Source organism: Pan troglodytes, chromosome 8 (assembly GCF_028858775.2).
Source record: "Pan troglodytes isolate AG18354 chromosome 8, NHGRI_mPanTro3-v2.0_pri, whole genome shotgun sequence".
NCBI classification, from domain to species: domain Eukaryota; kingdom Metazoa; phylum Chordata; class Mammalia; order Primates; family Hominidae; genus Pan; species Pan troglodytes.
The window spans coordinates 114,901,213-114,913,314 of NC_072406.2; the positions used below are offsets into that span (position 1 = coordinate 114,901,213).

Consider the following 12,102-nt stretch of genomic DNA (forward strand, 5'->3'; position numbering starts at 1 on the left):
TTGGAAACAGACTTCGGGTTTGTCAAACCATGACCTTGCCCCCACCATCCTATCTGCGCTTTTCCCCTTTCTCATCCCCCCCATCAACCCCTGTGTCAGTGATATGGCAAGAAAGCAGCCAGAAGGACTATTGTTTGGTCCAGAAAGGAAATTAGACTTTTGGCTGGGAGGTCTGTCCATCTGAAATGCAGTTGTATTTGTAGCCAACAGGAGTGGTTCCTCCAAACAAGACCTCTCCCTCACCCTCGCCTTTCCCTTTTGAGGACTGAGGACGGGCTCATCTGCCTTTCTGAGGAATTCCAGGAGCAGTCCAGTGCAGGAGAGCACAGGGCTCAAGATGTCCCCACCAGACCTGCAGATATATAAGCAGCAGTGAAGGAGGGCACAGTCATTGTTGCTATTTTAGACGGGGTGGGGCTGAGAAACTTACTAGAGGACACACAGTGCCAAGCAGGTAGACAGACTCTGTTTAAATGTTTAAAATGCAGATAACCACAGGGTTCAAATTCTCCTTCCCACCCTTTGTTAAAACAAAAGTTGAAGCTGGGCTGCCAAAAAGCCACAGAGCTGCAGTTTGTTTTTCTGGGTCCTGGCCAGGCGGCATCAGTTGTGAAAAGGAACGAAGTTGCTCATGGCCCCGTCTCAGATTGACAGAGCCTCCTGGGCTTTTGGCAGAGCCGACTCAGGAGCCACCTGAATTGGCTCACCAAAGCCAGGGCAGGGGGGTGGAGTGGTGGGGACAGGGAGACCCAGAGGGCAAGGAGGTAGTCTGGGAAAGCAGGTGCCTCACCCCAAGGGCTTAAAGAAAGTCAGAGAAAGAGCTGCATGAACGGCTAAGTGTCTCTCTAGCTACGGGCGTTTAGGAAAGGAGGCCCAGCAGAGAGCAGTGTCTAGACGGAGAGAAAAGGTGCCCCGTTAAATGAGCTGACATGTGTTTTCCACGTTCTGGAGGCATGGGAGACATAAAAGCAAAACGCCCTTCTCAGGAAGTCCTCCGATCTCCCTCTTTATTGAGGTCATGGCTTCTGCCTGGTGTGTATGGGAGGGAGGTTGATGTTGGAACAAACACCTGAAGTTCTCATCAAAACGGCACTTTTTGTTGCTTTCAACCCTGTTCCCTCTAACTGCCTCTCAACTTCGCCTGAAGTGTGAAAGTCACGGGCTTTGGGCTGATTTCCTTCCCACCTTCCTTTGGAAAGAAAATTCCTCAGCCAGGAAATCCTTTGGCAGAGTTTTCATCAGACAGGGCAACTCCTTAACTATAGTTGCCTACAGGAAAGGCCTCCGGGAAAAAATGCCATTTCTACCCACCCTTTACCTCTACTAAACTGCATTTTCCTGTGTGCTGAGGAAAATTCTCAATTCTCACACACATACTTACACACACACACACGGTTTACACAGACACACAAGCACACATAGACCTGAGCTCTGGCCGGCAACCTTTCCCACATGTCTTTTCAATGTTTCATAACCCAAACCAGTTATTGGGCCTGCATGTGTTGAGAACGGCAGATCCTGTTTAATAGGGGCAGTAGTTGAGGCTATTAAGGACCTGATCGTTGTTAGTATTATCTCCATGCATTTTTACGGCACCTGTACTTTAATTCATCATTCCATCAGTTATTCATTCAGCAAACCCTTATTCCAGTGCTCTTGAACTTTAGCAGGCATCAGAATTTCCTGAAGGGCTACCGAAAACACACACTTCTGGGCCCTACTCCCAGAGCTTTTGATTCAAAACTGAGAATTTAAAAACCTGAGAATGTGCAATTGTAACAAGTTCCTAGTTGATGCTGTGACCTCCTCTGGGCTGGAAACTGGAGAGACAGAATTCTTACCTTCAGAAGGTAATCCAGCGGGGAGGGGATAGGATGTGCATTGGCCCAAACCCCAAAGCCACTCCTCCCTGTTCTCATCCCGGGGCTCTCTCCACTCAGCAAGCTACATTTTCCAGGGAGAGATCAAAGTTGGGAATTTCTGCCCTTGAGATCATTTGGGAGAATTTCACCCAGGCATCAATTTCCCCTGGTTTGGGCTTTAGGAGGGAGAGGGGTATGTTTCTGGACAGTGGAATTTCCCTGAAGTGACACGAAACAGGCTATTAGCAAATCCTGTCAATGCTGCCCAACTCGTTTTTCATTTTTTATTCTCTCTCTTTTTTTCTTTCTCTCTCTCTTTCCTTTCCCTCCCTCCCATCTCCCTCCTCCTCTCTCCCCTCCCTCTCCACTCTTCCTCTCCCCTCCCTCCCCACTCTTCCTCCCCCCTCCCTCCCACCCTTCCCTACCCTTCCCCCCACCCCCACCCTTCCCCCACCCTGCCACCCCTCCCCCACCTCCCCACCCTTCCCCCCACCCTCCCCTCCCCTTCCTCCACCCTCCCCTACCCTTCCCCCAGCCTTTCCCTTTCCCCCTTCCCCCTCCTCCTTCCACCTTCTCCCTTCCTTCCTTCCTTCCTTCCTCTTTTTGTGTGTGTGAGACAAGGTTTCACTCTATCACCCAGGCTGGAGTGTAGTGGCATGATCTTTGGTCACTGCAGCCTTAACCTCCTGGACTCAAGGGATCCTCCTGCCTCAGCCACTTAAGTAGCTGGGACTGTGAGTGTGTGCCACCATGCCCATCTAATTTTTGTATTTTTTTGTAGAGATAAGGTTTCGCCATGTTGCCCAAGCTTCGTTTTTTACCTGCTGTTTTTTTTTGTTTTGTTTTTAGTTTGTCTTAAGATACCCATTGTTAGCAAGAGCTCAGTAAATAGGAGTTGACTGAATTTCCAGTGCCAAGAACAGAACCTAAAAGCAGACTTTGGACTTGTTCCTAACCTGTGTTTCTTTTTTCCTTTTCTTTTTTGAGACAGTGTCTCACTCCCTCGCCCAGGCTGAAGTGCAGTGGCATGATCTCGCTTCCCAGGTCCAAGCGATTCTCCCACCTCAGCCTCCCAAATAGCTGGAATTACAGGTGTGCGCCAGCATGCCCAGCTAATTTTTGTATTTTTAGTAGAGATGGGGTTTCACCATGTTGGCCAGGCTGGTCTCCAAATTCTGACCTCAAGTGATCCACCTGCCTCAGCCTCCCAAAGTGCTGGGATTACAGGCATGAGCCACCACACTGGGCCCTGTGTTTCTTTATGGAATACTTTTTGGGGGTTAAAAGGGAAATTGAAAGGAAATTTTAAAGGAAACCCTTCCCATCTATGGTTAAGCCTGTAACAACAACAATAAACACACTAAGAACTTACCATACATCAGGCATAGTTCTGCGTATACTACATATATTAACTCATTTAGTCCTCACAGTGACCAGATAAGTTAGAGACCTTTATTCTCCCCGTTTTACAGATGAGGGAAGTAAAACCAAAATGACCAAGGTCACAAAGCTAGAATATGTGTTTTTAAGCTGGTCTTTGAACCCAGGCCATCTGCCTTTTCTCTTCCACGTCTGCAGTCATGCTTGTAGGAAAGTTGGCTGGGCTTTCAGGAGAAGTTGCGACTCTCTGACGTCTTCATTTCCCAAATTCAGGCCTTTTCCACTGTGGCAGTGGCAGGAGCTCTTGCTGAGAGCAAGGAAGGGCCAGGGGAGCCAGTCACCCACCGTCCTGCAGGATGGGAGGAGAGCTCACTTACAGTATGCTTGAGCCTCCTAATGGGGAATTTCCTGCCAGTTGAAGAGTGGTGTTTTCCCAAGTTTGTAGTGAACTCTTGGGGTTTGTAGTGTAGTCATGGGGCACATGACTCAGTTCCTACACTGGACTGTGATTGTTTTTAAAAACATGTTTTCCATTTTGCTTAGCATGACAAATGCACGCCACAGTGAACTCACAATTTTCAAAACTTGTCTTTGAGGAATGTAGTCTTTTGGTAGGTGTGTGTTTGTCGGGGAAAGGAGGGTCATGTTTCTGTCTCTGGTGTGTCTTTTGTTGGGTTTTCCTTTTTTTTTTTTTGGAGGCAGGGTCTTGCTCTGTCTGTTGCCCAGGCTGGAGTGCAGTGGCGCTATCTTGGCTCACTGCAAGCTCCGCCTCCCAGGTTCACGCCATTCTCCTGCCTCAGCCTCCTGAGTGGCTGGGACTATAGGCGCCTGCCACTACGCTCAGCTAATTTTTTGTATTTTTAGTGGAGACGAGGTGTCACTGTGTTAGCTAGGATGATCTCCTCGTGATTCGCCCGCCTTGTCCTCCCAAAGTGCTGGGATTCTAGCCTTGAGCCACCGCGCCCAGCCAGGTTTTCCTTTTTTTTAAACTTTTCTTCTTTGTGCTTACTTCAGCAGCACCTATACTAAAATTGGAATGATACTGAGATTAGTGTGGCCCCGGCCAAGGATAGCAAGCAAATTTGTGAAGCACTCCATAAAAAAAAGTAAAAAATGTAAAAATGAACTTTCTTCCTTGGTTTTGAAATCTAGCTAAAAGATTAAAATTTTTCCTAAGTTGGCCAGGTGTGGTGACTCACACCTGTAATCCCAGCACTTTGGGAGGCTGAGGTGGGTGGATCACTTGAGGTCAGGGGTTCGAGACCAGCCTGGCCAACATGGTGAAATGCCATCTCCACTAAAAATACAAAATTAGCTGGGTGTGGAGGTGCATGCCTGTAGTTCCAGCTACTTGGGAGGCTGAGGCAGGAGAATCGTTTGAACCCGAGAGGCGGAGGTTGCAGTGAGCCGAGATCACACCACTCCACTCCAGCCTGGGTGACAGAGCAAGACCCTGTCTCAAAAAAAAAAAAAAAAAAAAGCCCTTTTTTAAAAAAAAAAAAAAATTGTACTTCTGGTTCAGTGAATCTAGCCTTTTTCTGGATTAAGGATTCCTTTAAAAATCTGATGAACACTTTAAATTCTCTCCCCAAGAAAAACTTGTAATCACACTGCAGTAGTCAGGATAGGCTAAGTTGTGCCACAGGAACAAGCAAGTCCAAAATCCTAGTGACCTAAAAACAGCAGGTTTATTCCTCACTCACACTGTATGTCCATCGAAGGTTGGATGAGAGTTTTGTTTCCACTTCACCATCTTCTGGGACCCAGACTGATGTGAAATCACCATCTGGGATGTTGCCAGTTGCCAAAACAGAAGGAAGACTAATGGAGGGTCTCATATTAGCAAGACACATTTTGGCCTCTAAGTGACATATATCACATCCAATCTCGATTCATTAGTTAGACTTAGTCCCAAAGCCTCACCCAGTCACAAGGGGGTCAGGAAGTTCAAGCCTACCCACATGCCTAGAAGGAGAAGAAGCAGAAATACTTGGCAAACATGAAAACCAATGCATGCGATTTTCTTTAAAACGGGGAAAACAAAACAAAACAAAACAAAAACAACCATGTTGGCCAGGTGTGGTGGCTCATACCTGTAATCCTAGCACTTTGGGAGCCAAGGTGGGAGGATTACTTGAAGCCAGGAGTTTGAGACCAGCCTGGGCAACAAAGTGAGACCACCCCCCTGTATCTACAAAAAATTTAAAAATTAGCCAGATGTGGTGTGCACCTGTAGTCCTAGCTACTAGAGAGGCTAAAGTGGGCTCCTTGAGCCCAGGAGTTGGAGGCTGTAGTGAGTTCTGGTCTCTACTGTACTCCAGCCTGGGTGACAGAGTAATACCTGTCTCAAAAATTTATTTTAATTAAATTTTTTAAAAAATTGTAAAAGCTGTGAAATAGATCATATATATTGCAGTATAAAAGTTAGAAGTTGGTTTACCTTTAGGTAGAGAACTATTGAAAAAATGACTGGTGGCCAGGTAAAAAACTAGTAGAGTTAGATGCTGGCTATCTTTTTTTTTTTTTAGAGATGGGATCTCGCTGTGTTACCCAGGCTGACCTCACAAGAAGCAGTCCTCTCATCTCAGCCTCCCAAGTAGCTAGGATTTTAGTTGTGAGCCACTGCGCCAAGCAGATGCTGATTACCTAATGGGAGAATGTACTTTTAAAATTTTAAAGTTCGGCCATCTCTGGTATTTCACACCTGTAATCCCAGCACTTTGGGAGGCTGAGGCAGGGGGATTGCTTGAGACCAGAGTTTGTTTGAGACCAGCCTGGGCAACCTTGTGAGACCTCATCTCAACAACAACAACAACAAAATTAGCGGGGTGTGGTGGTGCATGCCCGTAGTCCCAGCTACTCAGGAGGCCAGAGCGGGAGGATCACCTGAGCCCAGGAGATCAAGGCTGCAGTGAGCTGCGTTCACACCACTGCACTCTACCCTGGGTGACAGTGAGACCTTGTCTCTTAAAAATAAGTTAAAAAAAATTGGCCTGGCACGGTGGCTCACACCTGTAATCCCAGCACTTTGGGAGGCGGAGGCGGGCGGATCACTTGAGCTCAGGATTTTGAGACCAGCCTGGCCAACATGGTGAAACCCTGTCTCTACTAAAAATACAAAAAAAAAAAAAAAAACAGTTAGATGGGTGTAGTGGCACGCACCTGTAGTTGCAGCTGCTGAGGAGGCTGAGGCACAAGAATCACGTGAGCCTGGGAGGCGGAGGTTGCAGTGAGCTGAGTTCCCTGGCCACTCCAGCCTAAGCGACAGAATGAGACCCTGTCTCAAAAAATAAATAAATAACGATAAAGTAAAAAAAAAAAAAAAGTTATAAAGTAACACAGAAGTATAATGGACTGTGAGATTACACTGAGAAAGTAAGAGAAGTATAGGTAATACAAAATGGTTGTCAGCCCAGAATAATTTAGACTTGACTCCGAAATACACATGCAGCCAAGTTCTTATGCAGAGTGTCCACCCCAACAACCCTAGGAGATGTTATCAAACTGCATCTGTAGCCAGTTTCACCTCCATAACTCCTTTCCAGCCTCTCCACCCTTCTCCGAGGGTTCCTCTGCCAGTGTCTACTCTTAAGTCAGCCAGAATTCATAAAGAAAGAAACGTAAGTTAAGCAAGTTTGACTAGTGAACCGGGAAAGACCAAAAAGGAGACTGCTAAGTTCACTTTATGGTCTCTGGTTAGGAATGGATTTTCCTGTCTGCTGATGGGTAACAGGGAAAAAAATCCTCTGTCTGTTCTCTTGCTGCAAGGCTGCAGCATGAAGCTTTGGTTGAACAGCGATACCTACTGAAAGCAATTAAGTGCCGTGGAATGGTACTGCCAATGCCAGCCTGCTGGGGCTGGGGGGCATGTCACTGTCCTGCCCCACTTGGTGGAGGGCAGCTTTGTGAGGAGATTCAATGGGGGCATTCCAGGGGGACAGAGAAAGAGCTGTCGCCAGATGCCACACCCTAAATGCCAAGGGATCTTTTGGAAAATTATGTATATACAAATAAGGGGGAAAAACATCAAGGATTTATTCATTTTTACAAGTCTGTTTTGTGGGGGAGGGAGGCATTTTTTTCTTTTTTTAAACAAGGTTAACTTGATTTAACTCATTCTGACAAGAGATACATGTGGAACTACTTTTAAAATTTTAAACACAAATTTATAATTACAAAGCAGATGATAAAAAATACACATAGCATTTGGAATGGAAAACAATGGAAGTTTTTCAAGAATAGAGAACAAACAATATTATCTATTCTCATTTAGTAACAACTCATCTTAAAATTATTCCTTTGATACATTTTTAGTTGAGAAAAAAATATTCTTTTTACTACAGAGAAGTACATGTCCATCTTAGAAAAATTAGGAAATAGAGGTAAGCAAAGAACAAAGGAGCAGGTACTGTCTGTCATCCAGAGTTACCCCATGGTTAGAGCTTCCTGACCATACCCCTCCTTTTTCTGTCCATATATACTTTTTTTTTTAAGACTGAATCTCACACTGTTGCCAGGCTGGAGTGCAGTGGCGTGATCTCAGCTCACTGCAACCTCCCCTCCTGGGTTCAAGCGATTCTCAGCCTCCCAAGTAGCTGGGACTATAGGTGTGTGCCACCATGCCCAGCTAATTTTTGTATTTATTTTTAGTAGAGATGGGGTTTCACCATGTTGGCCAGGATGGTCTCGATCTCTTGATGTCGTGATCCGCCCACCTTGGCCTCCCAAAGTGCTAGGATTACAGGGTGTGAGCCCCTGCGCCCAGCCATACATACTTTTTTTAAGCAAAAGTTAGGATCATATTTTATTTTGTCATCTGCTTTTTTTCATTTAATATCAGAAACTTTTTGTATGTCAAAAATAATATTATGTGAGTAATTTTTTAATGATTCATATTATTTCATTGTATAGCCATATTCCTAGAGGAATTTAAAAACTTACCCAGAAATTATTGATTAAAAAAAAAAAGCTAGCCAAAGTAAAATTAGTCATAGATATTTTTAAAATTTAATTTGTTTTGGCTGGGTGCGGTGGCTCACACCTGTAATCCTAGCACTTTGGGAGGCTGAGACGTGAGGATCTCTTAAGCCCAGGGTTCAAGACCAGCCTGGGCAACACAGGGAGAAAGCCAGGCATGGTGGCATGTGTTTGTAGTCCCAGCTACTCAGAAGGTGGAGGTGGGAGGACAGCTTGCGCCCAGAAGTTTGAGGCTTCGGTTGAGCTGTGATCGCACCACTGTACTCCATCCTGGGTGACAGAGCAAGACCCTGTCTCAGAAAAAAAGAAAATTAATTTGTTTCTAGTTTTATATTTTGAAAGAAAATAATCAAAAGAAGAAAATTTAAATTTCTTATTCTGTCATTTAAAGATGTCATTATTTTTGTTTTCCTTTCAGTTCTTTCCCCCTCGTGCGTATATGTGTATGTGTGTTATGTGAAAAGCAAAATTCCTCATTAATTAAAAAAAAAATTTAAAAGCCTTTTGTGCCACACATTTAAAAATTGGAGAGGAGGTCTTATATTGGGGTTTGCTGAGATTCTCTGAGTATGATCCCAGAGACAGCACAGAGGGAAATAAAGCGCTGTGGGGCTTGGCCTCTGTTCCGCCACCCTTCCCTGGAGCAGGGAGGAAGAAGCGGCTGCTAATGGCCCTGCATCTACTGCAAGGGCAGGCCAAAGGGAGGGAGAGTTGATTGTGGCAGTGGGAGATGGAATTGTACCCGATTAGGATTATGTCGAGAGCAGAGGAAATCATTTACACTCTCTAGGGAGGAGATGGACCTGAGGCAATTAGAATTTTTCCACCTCTAACTTTAGTGATTCTTGTATTACAGAGGCATACATGATAGAGAAAAGCACCTGATTTTTTTGATGCTATCAGGGGAATCCTAAGACTTCTTTTGTCAGGGGGCCCCTCTGAGGCCCCTTGCAAGTGCTGATCTTCTGAGTTGGGGGGGGAGGGGAGATGGGCACTAAGAAAGTGAAGCATTTTCTCAGAAATCTCTTAAGAGAGGAGGAGGAGACCATCCCAGAAGGTTTGCATATTTAATGCTCACAAAACCTATAATACAGGGGGGACCCATCAGTGGTGCTGGAGAGATGCCTTGGCACTTGTGCCTTCCCCCAAGGTGCTGGAGGCGTCCTGGAGTGAGAGACCTGCTTTGCTGTCATCATTCTGTTTTGTTTTGTTTTGTTTTGTTTTGTGACGGTGTCTTGCTCACCCAGGCTGGAGTGCAATGGTGCAATCTCGGCTCACTGCAGCCTCCGCCTCCTGGGTTCAAGCAATTCTCCTGCCTCAGCCTCCTGAGTAGCTGGGATTATAGGTGCATGCCATCACGCCTGGCTAATTTTTGTATTTTTAGTAGAGACAGGGTTTCACCATGTTGGCCAGGCTGGTCTTGAACTCCTGACCTCAGGTGATCTGCACGCCTCGGCCTCCCAAAATGCTGGGATTACAGGCATGAGCCACTGCACCCAGCCATTCTTTTTTTTGAGACAGAGTCTTGCTCTGTCGCCCAGGCTGGAGTGCAGTGGCGCAATCTTGGCTCACTACAACCTCTGTCTCCTGGTTTCAAGTGATTCTCGTGCCTCAGCCTCCTGAGTAGCTGGGATTACAGGCGCCTGCCACCATACCTGGCTGATTTTTGTATTTTTAGTAGAGATGGGGGTTTCACCATGTTGGCCAGGCTGGTCTCGAACTCCTGACCTCAAGTGATCCACCCATCTTGGCCTGGGATTACAGGCATGAGCCACCACGCCCGGCCTGTTGTCATCATTCTTACATTCCTGCCCACTTCTATCCCATGTGTCTTTCACTCTGGCACAAGCATTTATGGAAATTGATCACATGGCTTCAATGTAAATTAACTGGGTGAGGCCCAGCCATGCCAGCTTCAACCACGTGGGCACCGTTCAGGGACCTCCCTGTTCCACAAGGTGCCCCTCTGGCTGGTACTCACTGTGTGCCTCTCTGTCTTGCCTTGCCCACCCCCCAGGGTTCTGGCTGGTGTGGACCATCATCATCATCCTGAGCTGCTGCTGTGTTTGCCACCACCGCCGAGCCAAGCACCGCCTTCAGGCCCAGCAGCGGCAACATGAAATCAATCTGATCGCTTACCGAGAAGCCCACAATTACTCAGCGCTGCCATTTTATTTCAGTACGTACACCCAAGCCCCCATACCCACCCTCAGGAGCTCAGGTGCACAGACCCAGGGCTCACACTGAATATTGGTGGCCAGGCCCCTGTAGGCATAGGGGGTTTGTCCTCTCCCTGCCCCTCCGTAGAGCAAGGTCTTGAAAGTACAGGAACAAGGGGACACTCCTTCAGCACAGAGGAGCATGTGCTAGGGATGCAGTTCCCTGAAGCCACTGGGCCATTCCAAAGCTCACAGTGGCTGGGTTCTGGCTGGATCTCTGCTTCTTTAGCACCTGCGTACATACCTACCTACCTAACTTCCTCCCTCCCTCCCTCCCTCCCTCCCTCCCTCCCTCTTTCTCTTTTTCTTTCTTTCCCTGCCTGCCTGCCTTTCCATCCCTCCCTCCCTCCCTTCTTTTCCTTCCTTCCTTCCTTCCTTCCTTCCTTCCTTCTATCCTCCCTCCCTCTCTCTCTCTCTCTTTCTTTTTTTTTTTTTTTTTTTTGAGATGGAGTTTCTCTCTTGTTGCCCAGGCTGGAGTGCAGTGGCGCAATCTTGGCTCACTGCAACCTCTGCTTTCCAGGTTCAAGCGATTCTCCCGCCTCAGCCTCCAAAGTAGCTGGGATTACAGGCATGCACCACCACACCCAGCTAATTTTTGTGTTTTTAGTAGAGACAGGGTTTCTCCATGTTGGTCAGGCTGGCCTCGAACTCCTGACCTCAAGTGATCTGCTCGTCTCGGCCTCCCAAAGTGCTGGGATTACAGGCATGAGCCACCGTGCCCCTGCCCTCCCCTTCCCTCTCCTCTTTTCCTTTCCCTCCCCTCCCCTTCCTCTTTCTTTTCCTTTCTCTTTCTTACCCTTCCTTTCTTTCCCTTCCTTCTTCCCTCCCTCCCTTCATTCCTCCATCTCTCTCTCTCTCTTTAATGGCAGATAGTCAGATAATAGAACAATAATTATTAACATTTATTGAGCACTTACTATATGCCAGGTACTGTGCTAAGCACCTAGTCCTTCTAGATGTGGAATTGAAACAACTGTGGGCCGGGCTCGGTGGCTCACACCGGGCTCGGTGGCTCAGCACTTTGGGAGGCCGAGGCGGGCAGATCATTTGAGGTCAGGAGTCAGTTATAACGTGAGTGAATTGAGACTTGGGGTTCATTGGCCTGAATTCCTCCCATTTTGCTTATTTCTGTGTGATATGCCTGAGCAGAGGCTGCCATGAAAGGGGCGGGTGGGGGGGTGGCATTGGGACTTCTGAGCACCAAGAAACTTAGTGACTCTCTGAAGAGCACTTCCCGGACTTCCCTGGGGCTCCTTACATGTGACCTCTCATATGGTCAGTGGAGGCCCAGCTGTGCCAGTTTTCCAAAGCCAGTCTACAGTGTATTCTACAAAATAAACTTTCACAATTGTTTCTTTACAATTGTTTCTTTTTTTCTTTTTAAGACAGAATCTCGCTCTGTCACCCAGGCTTGACTGCAGTGGCGTGATCTTGGCTCACTGCAACCTCCTCCTCTGGGGTTCAAATGATTCTTGTGCCTGAGCTTCCCAAGTAGCTGGGACTACAAGACCATGCCATCACACCTAGCTAATTTTTGTATTTTTAGTAGAGATGGGGTTTTACCATGTTGGTCAGGCTGTTCTCAAACTCCTGAGCTCAAGTGATCTGCCCGCCTCGGCTTCCCACAGTGCTGAGATTACAGGCGTAAGCCACTGTGACCCACC

General features: G+C 46.9%; 1 protein-coding gene and 1 non-coding gene across 5 annotated transcripts in view; both read left to right on the forward strand.

The window, feature by feature from the left end:
- WBP1L (WW domain binding protein 1 like) overlaps nucleotides 1-12,102 on the forward strand; it is a 75,202-nt gene that overhangs the window by 58,652 nt on the left and 4,448 nt on the right. For all 4 annotated transcript variants that reach the window (XM_016919256.4, XM_016919255.4, XM_016919257.4 and 1 more), the window contains exon 3: nucleotides 10,237-10,398. In XM_016919256.4, coding sequence (XP_016774745.3) covers nucleotides 10,237-10,398 — 162 coding nt within the window. The remainder of the gene's footprint in view (nucleotides 1-10,236; nucleotides 10,399-12,102) is intronic.
- Nucleotides 4,244-4,346, forward strand: LOC112204655 (U6 spliceosomal RNA). The gene has a single exon (XR_002938327.1). It is a non-coding gene; the product is annotated as a U6 spliceosomal RNA (small nuclear RNA).